At 44.0% G+C, this 21,017-nt stretch overlaps 1 protein-coding gene across 1 annotated transcript in view; it reads left to right on the top strand.

The window, feature by feature from the left end:
• The window catches only part of PLCXD3 (phosphatidylinositol specific phospholipase C X domain containing 3), a 38,046-nt gene extending 17,933 nt beyond the window's left edge, over nucleotides 1-20,113 (top strand). Inside the window, exon 3 of the mRNA XM_035902754.1 lies at nucleotides 19,957-20,113. Within this exon, the coding sequence (XP_035758647.1) occupies nucleotides 19,957-20,113 (157 nt within the window). The remainder of the gene's footprint in view (nucleotides 1-19,956) is intronic.
• The last annotated feature ends 904 nt before the right edge of the window (nucleotides 20,114-21,017 follow it).

Genomic DNA, 21,017 nt, shown 5'->3' with positions numbered 1-21,017 from the left:
GATCATTTTTGTGGCCCTCCTCTGGACCCGCTCCAACAGATCCATTTCCTTCTTGTGCTGAGGGCTCCAGAGCTGGACGCAGTACTCTAGAGGTGAGGCCTCACCAGAGCTGAGTAGAGGGGCAGAGTCACCTCCCTCGACCTGCTGGCCACGCTTCTCTTGATGCAGCCTGCAGCCCAGGGTATGGTTGGCCTTCTGGACTGCTAGCACACATTGCCGGCTCATGTCCAGCTTTTCAACCACCAGTACCCCCAGGTCCCTCTCGGCAGGGCTGCTCTTGATCCTTTCTTCCCCCAGCCTGTATTGATACCAGGGGTTAAAAGACCTGCTTGAAGTTACAGTGTGTGCTGTGTGACTATTTATGAAGGTATTTTATATGATCCCATCATCACACTCTGAGCACAGTCTGACCCTGCATATACAGAAAGCAGAAAGCGTTTTCCGTCACATAAAGGAAATGTGCATTCCCGTAGCCCTGCTGCTGTAAGCTGTCACTAATGTCTGCTTGTCTCAAAGATTTCGTGCTTCAATCTGCATCGCTGCCGTAGTGAAATTGCAAGTGGTTCATTAAGTCAGTTGGGTTTTCTTTGATCTTTCTGACATACTTAGATCTCTAAGGAAACTCTACAGCTAATAGATGCTAACAAGCGCTGAGCCCAGGGGAAATGCAGTTCTTGGTGCTGGGCATGGGCCTGCCTAGCTGCTTTCACCTCATTATGAAGGGAATGGTTCTGTGATGGGTTGGTCCTTCTCCTCTTCATTTGTAAGGTACAAAATGAGCACAGAGATTTATGCAAATAAGCCTTTCCAGATTTATTCACGAGGTGGCTTTCAAGCTGATGATGACTTTCTGTAATACAAAGATACTTAATACAAACTCAAGCAAATACAAACTCGGCAGGTATGACAACATCCATGTCTCTATGTTGTATTAGCACTTGCATGCTGCAAACCATTGCCTTCAGGACTATATGAGTAAACAGATCCATAGGCACATCCTTGTCAATTTTTAAGCATAAAATGGGGCATTTCTGGACTAACAAACGTATATATTTGGAAGTTTGAAATTTCAATCTCCTGTAGCTGCCCCATGGTCCTGGAGTGGTAGGATGTGGATAGAAGTTGTCAAAAATAATTCCTGTCAGCTCTTAAAACCCTGTTGCAGATGCTGTATCATTCCTGATGGATTTGGGAAATTCTCAGCATCCTCCACAGCCTTAGAGGGCTTTCAGTTGTAATCAAGAGAATGCATCCACACTCTCCGTAGAGAAGTCACCTGCATTTGCCCAATTTCTGCAGCAGCTATCTCTGCTTGGATGGTAGGCTAAGGAAGCCTTAGCTACAGAAAGCCCCTGGGATCCATTGTCAGAAGGTACACCAGCCCTGCCATTAATTTTATTAAATGCTTCCCTGTGCTCACAAACAAGTAGCCTTTGGTGGACTGAATGAGCAGTTAGGCATTCAGGCTATAGCCAGAGTTGCTTTGGGGCAAAGCATGCAGAGGAAGCAGTAAGTGATCCTGACAGCCTGGTGCCATATTTGTACGAAAGAAATGGCTGGAACAGGAGTGGAAAAGAGCTTGCACATAGACAAGGCAGCCAGGCTAAAGGTCTTGGTGATGTACCGTCTCTGTGTGATGCAGAACTTGCATAGGCTATAAAAATGCCCGTGTTTTTCTTCTGTTAAAACAGAGATGTTAAAGTTTGTTCCCTAGGAATTCAGTACTGTCTATGGGATGCCGTGCAATTTTTTCTTAGGGAGCCACTGTCATTGTGAAAGACGCTGGTTTGATACAATTTTGAATTTGTCTATAATTATAATGATAGCATTATATGTATTTTCCCAGGCTGTACAGTTGCTTCAACAGAGCACAGCCTACTAGAGTAAAATGTCTTTCAGTATTTATCTCAGACTCTAAGAAACATAATAAAAGGCATGTCTTTAAGGCACTGAATGATCATACAGTGGGATTTGACCTTTGGCAAGATTTTAATATTGTAGCTGTTGATGTGAGAGTTTTTGTAACCAAGCAACTGTCACCCAGAATGTATTATATGATGAAATAGTATTAAGATATGAAGGAGACTGAGTGGTTAGAGTGGAATAGGAGCCATGGTGAGATGCAGGCACTTTCCCACTAAAAAAATTCTGTTTTCTGAGCTATAGCACAAAGGGACCTTACCATCATTTGTTTTGTGGTGCTGTATTGAAACCATGGTGCTCTCAGTTGGGCTGGCAAGCACTGTTGTGTAGTAAATCAAGACTGAAATCAGATCTTGGCTGATGGGCTCCTTAATTTTTGCTGCTGGACAGTGAAGGGGGACAGCCATGGACCTTTGTTCCCTCCCTACTTGGGTTTACATACTGTGAAGTCTGAAACTGGCTCCTCTTCCGTTCAAATTACAGCTTTGAGGAAATGCCATAATCCAAATAATTCCTAGAGGTATGGTAGTGTACTGCGCTGCTGGAAGGGATCATTGTAGCCAGTGTGTGTGCTGCCTTGTTTCCCAAGGTTTGAGGGAGCATTGCAAAGAAACTTGCCTCCTTGCCAGCAGGCTTTTTCTCAGAGCCAAGTTCATTATGGTTTGCCTTGGTTTTGCTGCTTACTGGAGGAAAGCAACAACAGGGCCACCCCTCTGCTCCCTGCTTTTGATTGAGGAAAATGCTGCAGCAGTGAGGACTCCACTCCTCACTGCTATATCCCTGCTGTCTCCACTGAGCTGTTGGCTGTGCAGGCTCATGGCTGCCGTCCCCATGTCAGGAGGAGGGTCTGCCTCCGCTCAGGACCACTGTTGTCACAGCCTTTCCTTAGCCACCCTTTGCCACCTCTCTCCTCCCACACATACTCTTTTTACTTTGTTTTTATTTCTTCCTCTGGTCTGTTGGAAGTAGGCAACCCAGCAAGTTTCATTCCTATCTCAGCTGCATGCACGGTGCTGGTTAGGACTTGGACAATTAAGATGGAATAATTAAATCTGAAACCAGAGTGTTACCATCAGCCTTTAAAGTCGCCGCTGGGAGGAATTAGGAAAGGATGATTTGTACCTAGAGATGCTGTTTCAAGGCTGTCATCGGGTGCTAGGTGGCTGGTCCTGAAGCTCATTGCTGGAAGGTCATCAAGGTACTAGTGTGTTGTCTAAGACCAGCACTGTTCCTCTGAAGAACATGAGCATGTGTGTATTGGGTTTGCATGGCAAGGTTTTGGTAGCAGGGGCTTTACAGGGGTGGCATGGCGAGTGTCTGCACCTGGTTTGGTCCGTCTGTTAAGCAGCATCCCTCTGCAGAAGGTAGAGGACAGGGCTCAGCTGAGAGGGGTGGGTAAGGTCACTGCTGCGGCACTGGAAATGGGAGCCGAGCTCTCTCCCTGCGCTCACACCCGGCACAGTAAGTTCTTCTGAGCCTGTTGCTAATCTCAGCTCAGAGTGTCTGGCTGATAATGATCCATCTCACCTAGTGGCGTTTGCTGCTGGCTCCCTCTCTCCATCAGACAGCGTTTCAGTGATATTACTGTCTGGCTACGCTAGAACAGAAGAGACATAAATCCAGCTGAGCGTCTTTCTCATGGTGGAATGCTCCCTCTGAGCTCTGCAGTCTGAGGAACATTTGTGGACGAAGTTATCCATACGATGAACATCTGGGGCTTATTTCTTTTAAGCTCTTTCTCATGAGAACTATAGGTGGGATGTTGTTGCTTGAAAAATATTTTTCAGCTCAGGCAGGACTTTTCTTTATTCTCTAGTAACTGGAAATAATGCATTGGATGGATGGGTCACAAAGCTCAGTTACTCTAATTCCCTCTCAGTAACCTTCTGGGCTTGTCTTCTGCTTACAGCCAGCATCGACTGTACCAGCTGTGCAGCTCTTCTCAGGGTACATTTCTTGTGAGACTCACATCTCCTTTTTTTTTTTTTTAAGTGGTGTGTATTCTTCTCCAGGCCCATGCTTATGAATTCTTGTAACCTCTTAAATAACATGTCCGCTGATAGACAACATACCAGCGCGTTGGGCCATGTACTGTCTAGCAGATCTCCCGAGTCAATGCTGGGTGGAGGGGTGCAAGGTCTCTCTGGCTGGTCTTTGAATTCAGATGTGAAGGAGATGCTCAGCTGAGGCTGACCACCATCACCATCTGGTGTGGGAGGTCTGTAGGAGGAAGGGGACTGCAGCAGCACTGAAGTGAATGTGCAGCTTGGTCTGTATCCTACAAGACGAGCACAAGCCACTGCAGGGACTCTTGTGCTTGGGCACATGGCTGATGTGATGGCTCTGCCGTTGCCATGTGCCGATGGAGTGGAGTGATCCGGCATGACTCTGTGTCATGCTGAAGGAGGAGGGAATGGCCTCTCTTGACCAACTCTCTCCCCACACCTCTCGAGTAGATGAACCTCAAGGCAGGGACTGGGGGAGCAAAGTCCCTCCCACTGTAAGAGAAGACAAAGTTCAAGACCCCATGAGGAACCTGAACACACAGAAGTCCCATAGGACCTGACAAGATGCATCCCAGAGTCATGAGGGAATTGGCTGCTGTAGTTGTCAAGCCACTCTGAATGATATTTGAAAGTGATGGCAGTCAGGTGAAGTCCCCGGAGATTGGAAAAAGGGAAACATTGCACCCATTTTTACAAAGGATATAAAAGAGGACCCTGGGAACTACCAAACTGTCAGCCTCCCCTCTGTGCCTGGGAAGATCATGGAACAGATCCTCCTAGAAGCTATGCTAAGGCACGTGGAGGCCAGGGAGGTGAATGAAAACAGACAGCATGGCTTCACCAAGGGCAAGTCTTGCCTGACCCAACCCAGTGGCCTTCTATGCTGGAGTGACTACATCAGTGCACAAGGGAAGAGCTACGGCTGTCATCCATCTGGACTCCATAATGCCTTTGACACTGTCCCCCCTAACATCCTTATCTTTAAACTGGAGATACATGGATTTGATGGATGGGGTGTTCAGTGGATGAGGAACTGGCTGGATGGTCGCATGCAGAGACTAGTGTTCAATGGCTCTGTGTGTCTGGATGGAGATCAGTGACAAGTGGTGTCCCTCAGGGGCTTATACTGGGACCAGTACTGTTTAATATCTTCATCAGTGACAGAGAGAGTGGGATTGATTGCACCCTCAGCAATTTTGCAGATGACACCAAGCTGAGGGGTGTGGTTGACATGGCTGAGGGACAAGATGCCATTCAGAGGGACGTGGACAAGCTTGAGAAGTGGGCCCATGTGAACCTCATGAGGTCAGGGAAACCCCCAGTATCAACACAGGCTGGGGGAAAAAAGGATCGAGAGCAGCTCTGCCAAAAAAAGACTTTGGGGTATTGGTAGACAAAAAGCTGGACATGAGCCAGCAATGTGTGCTGGCAGCCCAGAAGGCAAACCGTACCCTGGGCTGCATCAGGAGAAGTGTGGCCAGCAGGTCGAGGGAGGTGATTCTGCCCCTCTGCTCTGCTCTGGGGAGACCTCACCTGGAGTACTGCGTCCAGCTCTGGAGCCCTCAGCACAAGAAGGACATGGATCTGTTGGAGCAGGTCCAGAGGAGGCCACAAAAATGATCCGAGGGCTGGAGCACCGCTCCTATGAGGACAGGCTGAGAGAGTTGGGCTTGTTCAGCCTGGAGAAGAGAAGGCTGTGGGGAGACCTGATTGTGGCCTTTCAGTACTTAGAGGGGGCCTATAGGAAAGATGGGGAAAATCTTTTTAGTAGGGACAGCTGTGTCAGGACAAGGGGTAATGGTTTTAAACTAAAACAGGGTAGGTTCAGCCTGGATGTAAGGAAGAAATTTTTTACAATGAGGGTGATGAAATGCTGGAGCAGGTTGCCCAGAGAGGCAGTAGATGCCCCATCCCTGGAAACATTCAAGGTCAGGTTGGATGGGGCTCTGAGCAACCTGATCCAGTTGAAGCTGTCCCTGCTCACTGCAAGGATGTTGGACCTTTAGTAGTCCCTTCCAATCCAAAGTATTCTATGATTTTGTGACCTCTTTGTTATGGGGTGTCTCAGCCAAACTTCTATCCTGGTTTCACTGCAGGAGGATTTTAGTTTATTGTTGATGCATTCTCTGCAATGCCTCACTATATTTTTACAAGCTACATGGTACATTTTTTAGTCTATCTTTTCCCTGATGGTTTGTGATGTGATTTGTTTCACTTGTGGCATAGCAACCCTAGTTCATCGATGTGGAGTTCTCATTAAATAAAATATGAGATCAATTCAGAAGTTACCAGTATTACTGGAAACATAAGACTTCTCACAATGTGTGCCTATTTTTAGTGCTGATCAGAACAGTGAGAGCTCTCCAAATCATCAAAACATTTTTGTTTTTAAAGCTAATTTGAGATCACATCAGTGGTATATTGGTTAATATTTTATTTCCTTTTTTAAGAGTTCAGTCTGTAGTTGTTAGTTTTGTTAGATGTGGCAGCAAGTGCCTTTTTGTGTAAATTTTTTCAACCCAGCAATTACAAAACCATTTGTTCTTTTCCCCATTGGTGCAGCTTTTTATTGAAAATTGCAGATATCTTAAATTCTCCTCTTTTTTTCAGGAATGCATCTTTCAGTGTTTTTTCTCCAGGGAGAAGTCTATTTTAGCAAAATAGTTTATGTCAAAACATTTCAACTTTGTACTTCTATTAATTCTGTCTTGTGTTCATATTTATGTTACAGTGTTAATTGCAATGTTTAATGCTGTTTCTATATTCACAGCTTTTCATTTTTGTATTCAGAAATAGGTCTTGAACTGTATTTGATGAGAAAGGCCAACTTTTTGTATTTGCTTTCTAATTCAAAACAAAATCACATTTAAAATGCTGGAGTTTCTCACAGAAACAGCAGTGCTTGGTTTTGGGCCAGGTCTATATTTAACACCACAATGCATGTATAGCACTGAGGTTCCCAGCCTTTACTTGTCCCTCAATATCACTGTTGACCAAGTGACAGTCTGCAGACAGTATCGTACTTTTCCTCTCATTCCTGATGTCCATTTTAATTTTGCTTATGACTGTTGGAAATCACAGTTTTATCCATAAGCTATAGGGTGAATACCGCTGGCCAAGCAGAGTAGCAGCATTATTAATAATGATAATTCACCTGGTGTGCATGGTAATAAACATTGCAGAAGGACAGAGTTCTTTAGGGAGACACTATCGTTTAAGGAGTACTGTGGCACATCTCCAGGACTTCTACTTTTTTGCAAGAAAAGCAAGTCAGTAGCTGTTTTTAATTTTTCTCTCAGAAAGTTCAACTTCATTATTTTGGTCAAAAGTGAAAAGGCCCGACTGCCCTCTTTAAAATTTAAAATGATTTGAAGTCAAGGCAGATGGTATGATGGTAGATGTAGTCTAGAGTTAGTGATGCAGGACTATGCAATGTGGAGAAGTCTGACTCAGCTTTATGACTGAATTTTGCTGTTGGTCATGTTATGTTGCCACTGATTGCATCATCTAGACATTTCAAGACTGTTGGCTATAAGGTTGAGTTAAAAGAAAAGATGACTATTAGCATTTGATTACAAAATCTGCCAGTACTGAATGTTAAAAAGGGTGGCTCAAAGGTCAGCAGAAATATCTACCAGAGCGAAACAAGCAGATTTTATTCCTTCCAGTGGATTCCTTTGCACATTACAGGGCATAAACTGTACCACTGCTACCTTAATGATAGGCCCTTGTGAGTTGGTTAATGTAACAGTATTAATCCTGCTTATCTTCATGCTAAGTTCCGCTATAGTCAGTGTGGAGCTCGGAAGTTAGTTTTTCATCCAGTGTTCGAATGGTGAGGATTCCTCTGGAGCCTTCTTTGTGACTCCTGGTATCACCAGGGAAGATGTTTTGTAGGAGCTGTAAGAAGTGAGTACATTCAAGCCTAGAGGAGGGTGATCTATGTGATCTCCATAGCAGAATGTTGAAGGACTGACATGAGCATTGCACACATTAAAGCAGATCTATGAAAACAATGGTTTAGAGTGGAGAGCAGCAAACATAAGGTCCTTATCTAAAAATGGCAGGGGAATGGTCTGAGCACCCACAAGCTTTCAGGAGAAGGTGAGACTGAAGGGCTTAACTGGAAAGAAGTGATAAATTAAAGATACAGAGGTTAGTGGAAAGTAGAATAAATGTTGATGAGGTTTTGCCGAAGGCGGATGGTGTCAAACAATCTTCATTTGCTTTTGTAACTAACTCTATGGGAAGCGATAAGTAGGAAGTTGTCAACTGAAATGGAATTTGGGAATCAGAAATGGAGTTGGGACAGCTTGGAAGTACCAGAAGAGAAGGTAATGGTAGCATTCCTCAAAGAGCCTGTTCATCTTTAATATTTCCATGAAGAGCCTTGGATTCAGCTGTAGGAGAATGCTAATGGTGTTTGCTGATGACACAAAGTAAGAGGCTATCATCATAACAGAGGAAAGCTGCGGGGTAACATAGAGCAAGAACCGGATGCCTGCAGTATTTAGAAATGAGCCAGAATTTGGTGGTATAAAATGCAAGGTCATAACGATGGGAGCATGCTCTGGTAAGGTGGGACCTCATCAGCTGGGGAAGCCAGGCAAGGCAGGTGCTGGAGTGTCACCCATGGCTGGCTAAAGCTGAGCCCTCAGTGGAAAGCACCTGGGAAAAAGAGCGGTATCCTCTTGGTGTGCAGCGAGGCACTTCCAGCATGCGCAGAAAGGTGGTGGTGTTACTGCCCAAGGTGCAGGTAGGGTGTCTTTTTGGATATCCTGTGCAATTCTGATCATCCACGTTCTGGGGAGCAGATTAAAATTGGCACAGATGCAGAGAGGGACTACTAACTAGGATAATCAAGGAATGAATTGCTGAGGACATCGAGAGCACTTGTCTTGTTTATCCTAGCACAATGAAGCCCGAGAGGCTATGTGATTACTGTCTATAAATATCACAGGGGAATAAATACCAGGAGGGAAAAGAACAGCTTAGGCTAAAGGCTAGTGTTATCACAAGAGCAGCAGTTCCACACTGACTAAATAAATTTGAGCAACAGTTCCACACTGACTAAATAAATTTAGGCTGGAAGTGAGAGAAGGGCTCCCTGCCATCAGAGCAGTGAAGTTTTCCAACAGTCTTACAGCTGGAAAAGTGGGAGTGAGAAAGCTGACTGCTTTTCAGATGAGCTCTGTCAGCTTTTGGAAGAGGAACAGAGATCATTAGCAGATTCCTCCCAGGCCCCCTCCTACAGGAGGACATCGCGGCTGCTGACCTGCCTTTTCCACAGCAGCAATGCACGGTCCCGTCCGTGCCACACGTTTTGCCGCTGGAGGTGGGAGGCCAGGACCACATGGCGCAGGGTTCCTCTCCCTGCTAGGCTGCTTGCGGGAGTGCTTGAATGGCAGCCTTTGGTTAACAGTTGGACTTGATGACCTTAAAGGTCTTTTCCAACCTAAACAATTCTGTGATGCTGTGAGCCCCTGGAGCAGCCTGGTCTCCAGGGGTGTGGGGAGCCACCGCCTGCTGATGGGGAAGCAGGCACCCTTGCAGCATTCATTCCTAAACCACTGGTTATTGAGGAGTTGGAGAAGTCTGTGTTAGGGGGACAAATTCTCCTGACGTAGGACCCACCTTGGCAGAAAGATAGCCCGGTGAGGGTGAGCGTTCCTCCCCCAGCTGCAGCCAGAACAAACATTTCTCACTGTGAAAGAGCAGTGGCTGTTCCGTAATATCTCCTGGGTTCTGTTTTTGGCATAGTTGTAATTGGTATAATCAGGACTTACCGTACAAATGCTTTGGGCTTGTTAAGACTGGGTTGTGAGCAAGTGGAAGGAATGAGGAATAGCTCGGGGAAGGCTGTTCCTGATACATGCTCCACAGTAATGCCCAGGATGCTATTTAGGAGGATATTGCCTCTGGGATCCAGCTGATTATCAAAGCTGGTTTAGCTGTGTGAGGCCAGAGCTAGAAACCAGAAAATGTAAAAAGGATAGTAAGCAGCTTAGTCCCCATCTCTGGTGAGATGAAGCAGTTGTGGAGGAGCTAGTGGGTGTGTGACAACCCCAAGCCCCTGCCGCAGCCTGCGGTCTGGGCACCAGGCTAGGTGCTGGGTGGAAAAGCCCTGGGTGGCAATGACAGCAGCATAATAAGGATCCTTGATGCTGTGTTATCTATTTGATACACACCTTGCAAGGGAAATGATAAGACTAGCTTTGCACATGAAGGCTTGGTGGAGAAAGAAGTGTAGGATGTTCAGTCCACACAAAAAAGCAGTTGCTAATATCATTAAAGGAAACAACAGCAGGAAGCAGAAGAGGTGGTGCCTCAGATAGAGAGAGGTACAGCAGGGAGGAATTTTGATGCTAAACAGAAATTCACTGGAAAAACAGATCTGTAAGCACCATCGATATTATTTGTGAAATTGGGTCAAACTTGATGACTGATTGTATTTGAGGAAAAAAATGTAGGAAAACATTTCACCTTTGTATTTTCTAACTTAATGTTTTAGAAACATTGAAGTGTTTTGACAGTTTCAAAATAACTTTATTTTAAAATGACACCTAATTTAAAATTCCGTAACTTTTTGAAGACCAAAAAGTAAGAAAAGAATGTTTAATTGGCTACGTTGAACATTAACTAGACATTTAACTTCTTTAATTAACTGAAAAACTGTATGTTCCTGTATAATTTTGTCCCTCACCATCTCATTTCCTGACTTGTTTTAATCACAACATCATTCAAATCAGAGCTGTAATTATGCCCAATTTTTGTTACTTGCATGTGCAGCTTGAAGCTCTTACTATGTTGTCTGTTTCTGCTTGCTGTCCGCATAGCAGCAGTGAGGAACAATGACCTTTTTTCCTATACCTTTTTTCAAAGGCAATTCTTTTTGTCATAAATCTCCATTTAAACTTGGTTGGGTGGATTGCTTCATTGTAATCTACTTGCTAATGTTTCACGAATGAAGCAGATTTCCACCTTCTCTAAAGAATCAGAAAGTGTTAAATTCCTGGTAATGCTGCAGGGCCCATCTCTACTGCAACTCTCTCTGATCTAAGTATGGTTATTTTCCTTGCCTTTTTCAACATTTCATTCAATATGGATTATTCTATGGTTGTCTGAATAACGCATTTTGGGATAGCAAGGTACTAGAGCAAGGTACTATGGCAAACAGCTGTGTGCAGTTTCATATACTTTGGTTGTGTGTTCTTTGCCGCTGCAGCCTGACTTCATATCTCGACTTGATGGAACAAAAAAATCAGAACCACTTAAGAGCTGTGTATCTGAAAGAAAATGTAAATTGCTCTGCTCTGTATTCAATAGCAAAGAGTTCAAATATAGGTGAGATTTAGTTTAATTTCAAAGCATCTGCAGGAGGAAAACATTAATATTGCAGGCTACACTACTAGACTGAAAAAAATCTATTATTTTACCTATTTCATTAAGTAATTTAGATTTATTGTAGTATCTATTTCAGTGGAAATTGTGCAATGATGTGTGAAATTCTGTTACAGGTCATACAGCAGAGTGATAGTGCTGGCAGCCAGAAGTTTGTTAAATAAACTCTGCTTTCCATCTAGCTGCTCTGCTTTCCCTGATAGTGATACGTGCCTTTTTAATAACTTTTCCAGTTACTCAAAAGTGGGTGTTTTTTCAGAATCACTCTGCTAATTCATCTGTGTTCCAAGGTTCTGGGCAGGACTAAACACTGGTAAAATTCACCTCTTCCTGTTTGCTCTGGTAGAGCGAACTTATTTTATTGTGCTCCACATTAAATTTCAGGCTATTTCCTCCATGCACAACCTTTTTTTTTTTTATTCATTGCCTTTTAATCTCTCTCTTCTTTCTTACATCTTTCAAAGTTTGCATGCTCAAGAATGTGAGGTTTGTAACAAGGGCTGTGCCATCAGCAGCAAGTGAAACTGGGAACTGGGGAGTAGCTGGGCAGCTCCGTGCCTGGAGTCCCCGACCAAATTCCTCAGCAGGAGAGCTCCTTGAAAGGTCCCAGGCGACACATGGTGGCAGTGCTTGGGGAAAATGAAGCCCTTGGCTGGGTCCGGTGGAGGAAAGCTTGGCCATAAATTGTCTAATACTGGCTTCAACATACAGCTGTGACAAAGCAGTTCCCGCTCTGCAGTGAACTCTAACACCTGATTTGAACCGTTTAATACAGTGATTGAAGTGTAACAAGTGTAGTAGCTATTCCCTTGACTGGTGACATGTTTTCTTATGCAAAGCAGAGGTTTTCTCACAGGCAGTGGAGTAAGTTCCAGTTCCTATTTCCATAGTTCATGATTATTGTAATTTCTATGAATTTCTTGGCATTTCTTAAACAGTCAGATTTCTGTGTGGAACTGGGACCAGGACTGTCTGTCTCAAGCAGGTAAACTGTGCCACGTGCAGGCACCTGTGTAAATGAATGTTCAGGCTTATCTCTGTTTGGGCCACAGAAGGTGAAAGGAATGACGTCTGAACAGCACACATATTTCTCTGTTCCCCTCTGTTGTCATAGCTGAAGACTTGCATGAGTGTTATGAAAATGGGAGATGTTTCTCCCCTATGTGGTCTCCTAAGAGATAACTGATTAGAAGAGCAGTTGATGAGCTCACCTAACTTGATGTGCTGCATCACTGAAAAAAGCCAGCCTCTGAACACAGGCATCCTCATGGCAGGCAGTAGTTGTCCTGTTGATCCATGGACTATCATGTATTTGTCCGTACTAGCATAACTGTGTGTTACAAGGCCTTCTTCAGTCATGATGTAAAAGCTAAGTGACTCACTTTGTGTGATAGCAGTTCAAGCTTTTAGCTCTGGCATGGCCCACTTCAGTTCCCCACTACGCTGATCAAGAGAGTAGCCAAAGTACTGGAGTTGCCTCATTAATGAGATCTTTTACACTACAGGGTCCACTGAGTCCTTTCCCAGCTGTCTGTATTCCTAATGCTGTTAGCTGATGCCCTAGGTGCAATGGCTAAAAACATAGAATCAGGGAGAAATAGGAAGTTGAACACTATTCACCTCCAGAACCACCATTTGCTGCTATTAAATATCCCATTGCCTTTTTGTGCAAGCATAGAGGTGTAGGTTCAATAAATTCAGCCGAAATGTCCTTTGAAGGGAGAGCAGGAAAGACCCTTTTGAGCTCGTTTCTGCCTCCCCTTAAAAATGAAACCCAGAAAGCCAACAACAGCTCGATAGGAGAGCAAAGACATCTGGCCCCTGGTGACTGCACAGTACAGTACTATGATCAATTACATTAAAATATTCATCTGACCCCAGCATGGTAGCCTGTGCCATGTGATTAGATGCATTTCCAAACTGTATAAAGCAATTGAAGATGACTGAATTATAGGTAAGCATTTCAGAAGAATAAATTCAGGGCTGTTGGATGTTAATGTAGGTAGTTCTTGCAAGATGACAGCTTGTGGGCAGTGTAATAATGTCCATTCAGGATCTGGGGAAAGGAGTTCCCACCTGCGTGCCTTCGAGACTATTAATAATAAAATTTCACCCAGCGTTGCCCAAATTTTCTGGTTCTAGTCAGTCTGGCCTTGGTAGTACCATTTTTATGGCCACACTGCTGCTGCCTAGAGAGGATCTGAGGGGTAAGGAAGTGGATCTAAGGAGTTCCTTCCCAGTCTGTTCATGCTGAGCTCATGTAAACCTCTGTGCTTCAGTTCTTTGGTTGTGTCAGTTCAACGATTTGGGAGGTCCTGTTATCAATCAAATCTCGTCACAGATCTGGGCCATTTGGGACAGAGAGAGAGCAAAAATGATTGATTTGTTTCTGTTAATCCAGATAATTTCCATGTGCTGGTTTTTATTTGTCCCTACAGATCTATTGGCACAACTGAGACAATGGTATATTTTGATGAGGGAGCAGAATCAAACAGCTGGCATGTGAAAGAAGAGGACCTTTTAAACTAGTTTTTCCACAGAGAAAATCACAGTAGAATGATGTCCTGTGGAATGGTACCTAAGGTTCATGTTCTGCATGGAAGCTTATTTACTGATGAACAGTAAATCTTTAGTGGGAGCAGAACAAGGACATGGTGAACACTCTTGAGCAGCACACCTTAATGCCTTTATTTTTGGTGGCATCTATTTGTGGGTACTCCAGTTGAAGCTAATGAGCATGTATAAGGGTATTTATGCAGGGGTGCTCTGAATACAGCAGAAGGTTGTGACATCTCCATCACTGGGGGCTTGCAAGTACTGATTAAATTGAACATTTACCAGGAGTGTTTTGTATTGTTAATCTTTGTGAAGTTGATCCTGCCCAGAGTGGGCTGGATGAACTTGAATGACTTTTCAAGGTTCTTTCCAGTTGTGATTTTTATGATTCAGTGGCACACGAGACATCCACTGCTCCCACTGGAGCAATGAATTCTCAGCATCTTTGAAAAGCCGGAGTCAGCATGTGCTGAATTACGGCTCCAGAATTAATCAGCGTTCTTGCAGACGTGGGTAAAATTGGATGGAGGGGGGAAAAGTTAAAGAGTATAGGGATTCAGGTTCAGGCTGCCGTGAGTACATCTTCCTGCAGAGGCATGCTGGTTTTCTTGAACAGTAACACCTATTTGCAAAAGGCTGCAGGGAGGCAGGGCGTGTGCTTCGATGGAGAGGGAAGAAATGCCTTGTGTCACTCTGCCCTGAGCAAGGGACCTGCTTCCGTTCTCAATGGTTTGACTGGTAATGGATGCTTAATGTTGGGCAGCATCCCACTCTGCAAATGAGACCAATTTCTCGCTCTGGACTAGGTTGCACTGGCTCCCTGTACTCCAGAAGAAAACCTTTTCTCTGCCTTTAGAGATCAAACTCTCATTAAACAATGAAGAGCCCTTTTGTTTTGTGTTTGTGAAGTTGCTTTTCCTCCTCCTCTCCCTTGAAAGCTCTGCAGAGGGGAATGGCTGTTTCTCCACGGGAGGTCCTGTCTTGGAGCGCTGCTGCCATTAGTCTTCTGTCACGTTGTCAGGCTTTGATGACTCAGGCATTAAAAAAAAAAAACAAACCACCACCCCTCTTTCTGAACTAAAATAGCCTAAGAGCAAATTTTTTAAAGCAAATTTTAATGCAATTAGTTAGTTCACATATTCTTTCTGAAGGCTCATAATGGGACTCACAGTTTTGCTGCTTGAACTGAAGCTACTTGAATGTTTAATTATTATTTTTAAACAAAATTCAATACCACTGGAGTCCACTTGAGATCTTTGATAGATTATATAAAACAAAAAAGAAGTCTTGAATATTCAATAGCTTTGAAGAGGGCTATGCATATTTTGTAGTTTTGGGGCAGTGTTTCTCAGCCAAGTTCTTTAATGCATTGGAAAACAGTTCCTGAAAGAAGTGAAATACCTAAATCTGCACACATTTCTGTTTATATGAGCAAGCAAACAGAACAGGGAAAATAAGAGGTAATAAAATGACTGTCAAAGCTGAGCCAAGATTTTACTGGGTTGTAAATGAAAATCACTGTAGCAATGCCATATGAGAAAGTACATGGCTCCTCAACAAAAAAGTCTGGAAACAGTGATGTAGGGCATCTTTATATGCGTGACGTAAGCCATCCTGATACCCAAGCTGTGCCCAAACGATTAATGCCTCTGACCGGCCTAGTGAGGTGACACCTAGGGATAAAAGCTTTGGTCTCAGAAGGAATATAGCCACATTAAATCTCTCTGCATGGCACTGCGTTGTCCAGGGTGGGTAGGTCCCTACTGCCCAGGCTTCCTCCGCTCTCCCCCTTCTCATGCAGACTTTTTGGCAGGTCCAAGAGCCCCTGCAGAGGCTGCTGGGCAGCGTGGGTGGCAGGGTGGCTCTAGCCCCTGGTGCCGAGGTGCACCAGTGGTGGGCTGGGACTGGACCAGAGCCCTTCCTGCGAGGTCCTTCCACATTGGGTCCAGTCACTTCGCTTCCATCCCCCTGCTCTCTTGCCCTCCTGAGTGTGAGGGACAGCAGTCTGGTACCTCCTAGTTCCCAGTTAGTCCAAATAAATGATACATTCTATGTATTCCTTCAGGACAGAAAATTTTTCACCGAGATTATCAATCCCAATCCATAGTCAAACACGGGTAATGTGCCATTCCCCTCCTTCCCCACCACTTCTCAAGCCCCCCTCAGTCCTATGGCTTTCCTCTGCCTGCCCTGCTTGAGCTGTGAGCCCTCCCCTCCTGACGGGGACCTGGAAAAAGGAGTCGACTTCAGATGCTGGTTTCTGGGGCAGGGCTGCACTGGCCTGGCAGCGTTGGGTCTGGCCAGCCCCGGCCCAGGTCAGTGGAGCTGCAGCAGGATGAAAACAGTGCCCCCGGTTGTGGGGCGAGAGGAAGGGACTCCTCTCTTTCTCCCCACACAGGTTTTGCTGAGAAGCACACCTTCCCTCCTCCCTGGCCCTAGGCTAAGGCAGCAGCACCCTTCTGTGTGTCTGGCTCAACATCACATGGTATTTTTTGCAACCTTAGGGGTTAGAAGTGATTCCTTCCAAGAACTGGGATTGTGCCACAAGGGCTGGACTGCACTGCTGCAGGACACAGCTGGCATCAGTAAGTTCCAGGGCTGACAGTATCCTGCGTCTGTCAGCTTCTCCAGCTGCCTGGCTTTTCCTTTGTAGCACGCTAACATAGGACTTCTCATCTTCTGTGCCCTTCAGAACATTTACTCATGGCGCTGGAGCCTTACAACACATCTCTGAGGCCAGTAGGACTCCTGATCAACTCGTCCAGCTTTCACTGCATCATTTGTGCCGGAGGCAGCTGAGGCACAGGAGGGCTAGAAGACTTGAGGTTGTCCTCAGGAGAGCTAGACCCTGTCCTGCATGCAGTTTCAATTCAGTGGTATTGTTGTCATTATTACCAGCATGACACTGTTTTATTAGGAAAACTCATTACACTAGCACAGTGGAGCTGTGGATGTAGTTACAGCACAACTATACCGCTGTAGTTAGTGGGGTAACAGCAGAAATTACTAACCTTGGGCATATCTACAAGTGTGGCCCATACTCACATGGCTGGGCTGTCCTCAGCCCTTGCAGGGCTAGGATCTGAACCATTGGTGCCAGAGCTTCAGTGAGACCCTTAGGCACAGACATCAACATCCTCCGTAGGAGAGCCAGGACCTGCCTAACACAGAGGCAGTGATGATGTCAGGGTTTGCAAGCTGAGAGGCTTGCATATGCTCATGCATGAAATAATTTCATATCAACATTATAAGAATACCTACAAAGACCATGGTACACACTGGGTTTCCGTGAGCACAGTCATGTAGGTGGCTGCCACACAGCGTGGTTTGTATTCCTCTGACTAAAACCCTTAATGAGAACAATTACTAGTTTGAGGCATGCAGAGACTGGAAATTACAAGGAAGGGTGAACAAGGTTTGTGCTGCTATCACAAAGGCACCCTGAGAAATGTTAAAGCAGGCTTATTCTAATAATTATTGTGAGCATGTGAGATATTTGTACTGAAACTGAGCAACGTGTGGTTTGTCACAGTCACTGATGCAATCGACTTTCAAGGTGGCCCTACAGATCTGTATGGTTCTTTTTCTATTAATTTCTATCATAAGCAGAGTTGCATAGCCTAGATCAAATCTTTAAGGTCAGTGAAATCTTTTGTTCAGGCTTTTTTTTTTACAGGATCGTGTTCTTTGGCTTTGCTATGCAAATAAGGTTTTTGCTGGATAATCTGATTCACTTTTTGACATCTTTGAATGCTCTCTGGTCTCATGAACAAAAGATTTCTGTGACTTTATCTAACAATTTGCACATGAGCAAAGGGTCATGCAACTGTGTCCTGTATGAACTAGCAGTAAAATGTAAATAACCCATTTAACTACCAAGCCTAACTGGAAATGAAATGGCAGGGCAAACTGAGTTTAAGATAGAGCACTGGTCAAAAGGAGGCATGACGATCTGTTAAAGGCTGGCTTTGTAAGAACACAGTAGGAAAAAGAAAACAGTATTTTCATCTGTATGGTTAAGTGTATGGACAGCAAACTCTATGGTCTGAAGACAGAATTACATCAGAACCAGCTTCAGAACAAATAAAGGACACCAAAAGAAGTTAATTATGCCCCAAGGGGGAGTAAAATATCAAGGGTATCAACTTGTGCAGAAGGAAGGAAGAAAGAATCTGTGCCTGCCTACAATCAATCAGTTCACCTTTAAACCTGAAATTTTTTGAGCTTGAATAGGTTGATACTAAACACAAAGGCAACATGCTGCCATCTTAGAAGTTCAGCCTTGTGTCTTTGTCCAGTGTTCAGCAGTATCTCTTGCACGTGAAGATGCAGAGGAGTTTTCAACTGCTCTGAGCTGCCTTGTACCGCCTCGGTGGTCCACGCTGTTCTGCTGAGATCTGTCCTGGTTCTGGTTGCTCACAGACCTTTTCAAACGGTCCGGGCATCTCTGGATGTTTAACACCTGACCCGCGCCTGTTACAGTTCCACAGAGTGCAGCTTTTCAGGATTACATGTTCAAAAAAATCCTGAAGAATCTTAGATCTAAAGATGCTGGCTGGGTTGTTACATAGCCAAGTGCTTAAGCTCCGTTTTATGAGCTGGTGTGCATACATACATATGCTTCAGTCATATTGAATCGATGAGTGAAATAAAATGTGTTGCGGGGCTTAAACGTGGATCTTAACAGTGGATTTAAACACATTTTGCTGAAGCAATACCTTAGTATTGTGCATTCTCCTGTAAAATCATAGGGGGTGCTAATTATAACTGCTTGGCTTTTTTCAGTACTGAATTGTTTTAAAAAATCACTGATTCTGGTGACCACTGACAAGTACAATCTGTGTCTGCTAACAGTTCTGTTTTCTTTAGATCTATTTTCCTAAAGCTTTAGGGAGCAGATTTAGGTTCAGCATGTTCAGCTTGATTTAAATTACTGTCAGACTGATTTTACATGTACCTTGCCTCTGTGAAAGAGGCTGTACAACATGCTGGCTGAGGGGGAATCACAGATTTATAGATTTTAGAGCAAAGGGAGAACACAACATTCATCTAAACTGACTGCAGCCCTGCCCAGTCCGTAGGTTCTTTTATTTAACTCAGCAGCTTGAGGTTGACCGAGAGTGTATATTTGGAATGACATCCAGGCTTGATTTAAAGACTCCAAGTGGTGCAGAGTTTGTCACAGTCCTTAGGAGTTTGTTCTAGTGGTCAATTACCCTTTATCTGAAAAATACGCTTTCTCTGAAAAATCTGTAGCTTATTTTTTTGGAACTCTATTATAATCTTCTGTCTTCTGAAAACTGGATCTTGCTGCTTGACTTTCTCAGAAATCCTGGAGAGCGCTTTATTTTCACATTGATATTTCTTCTGATTGTTAGTTTATATTTTCACGGTTTCAGAAAAATGTCTCTATACTTACACAGTTAGGCAGACATCTGTTACACCCCAGTATTCCCATGCTAAGGGTCTGACATAATAAAAATACACCGTCTTAGAAAAGACTCAGTATGACTGCAGTGCTTTTTATTTCAGTTACTAACCACTGGCTTATGATTAAATATAATTCATGGCTGGGTTAGTAATACTGGGAAAGAAAGAGTATTCAGTATATGCTGTACTTACGCTGTAGAAATCGCAGTTGCTCCAGAGTCCCCCAAAATATTATTTGCAGTATTTTCTTGAATGAGTCAAACATGCTTTGCAAATGCCTTGAGTTCTCTGTTTTTCCATAAACAATTCCCATGGAGTCATATGGCCAGATGATAACGAAAAGGTATCTGGACCGTGCCCTTGCCCCTAGGCAAGATCAGTAATTACTGTGAGTCTGTATGATCTTCCTTTCATTCTTTTCTACTGAGAAGTTGAAATACAATCAACATGCTATTTCCACAGAGAATAAAAAATATAAAAAGAAGGCTTTTCAGAAAGCCTGAGCAGTAACCTGTGTCCTTTCTCATATGGTTCCCTTAGAAACCGAGTAAGATCAATGGCAGTCACTGTTGGTAAACCCAACCTTGATGCATTTGTCTCGCTGCTTTATGAGTAATTATTGTTCCTGTTTTTTCCTTAGGGCTCTTCCTGCAATGATGCAGTGGGTCCGAACTCAGAAACCAGGAGAAAGTGGTGTGAATATTATCACTGCAGATTTTGTAGAACTTGGTGACTTTATCAGCACAGTCATAAAGCTCAACTATGCCCTGGATGAAGGTGAAGATGACACTACTTGATAGTACTATAATATGTGTGTTGTTGTGTTATTTAGAATTCAAAAAAAAAAAAAGATTGCATTTTAAAAGAATTATCTTGTAAAACACTGATCTTCCTATAACACGCTGAAGTGTTTAAGGCTTTAGTGGGTGGGCATAGGGGAAATGTTTTAATCAGTTATGATCATTTTTTACATTTGTGTTTCATGTGAAGAGCAAAACTAAACATGTTTACAGTGTTTGATAAAAGAAGGCCATTTATGTGTTTTCCGTGAGGTACCAAATACAATTATTTGTCTTCTATGGTTATGAACAGTGCCAAGAAATTTGCTGCTTTTGGAGCAGTGGGATGTATATTGCCCTCTGCCTGCCCACAGCAGGATTCCCAACAGCGTGAGCATTACAATGGGAGACTAAGGACAGTGTATCTGGCCCGAAAATTTTAAGCTGCTACGCATCATCTATTAGGTCATTTAACTGATTGTATTTGTCAGTGAGCCTACAGGTTTAAATGCCTTTGTGAAGTAAATCCGAAGTCATGCCTCTAGCACATGCATTATCAGTGGACAGTAAACATGATCTGTTACGTAGCTTGCACAGAGCTCAGACTAAATCCTGCTTGCTTTTCATTCTCAGAATGGGGTTTTGCCCCAGGTTCCTGCCCCTGCTGTGAAGTCAGCAGATACATGGTGCTGGCCTAACTCTGTGCTAGGAGCTGCCAGTGCATATTTTCCCTTGTTCTAGCAGGAATAAAGTTAGGCCAGCTTGGAGCACCACTTTCTCACAGGGTTAATCTTACGTAAGAGCCTGATCCAACGTCCACTGAATTTAATAGGAAAATTTCTGGTGTTTGGCATGGAGTGGGCATAGGATCAGTAAATTGTGTGTAGTGTAAGGTGGGCAGGATTTTGTCCCATAATGGAAA

This window comes from Egretta garzetta, unplaced genomic scaffold (assembly GCF_000687185.1).
Source record: "Egretta garzetta isolate BGI_Z169 unplaced genomic scaffold, ASM68718v1 scaffold59, whole genome shotgun sequence".
Taxonomy (NCBI): Eukaryota; Metazoa; Chordata; class Aves; order Pelecaniformes; family Ardeidae; genus Egretta; species Egretta garzetta.
Note: the sequence above shows the minus strand (reverse complement) of the source record. Positions and strands in the feature narration are given on the sequence as shown.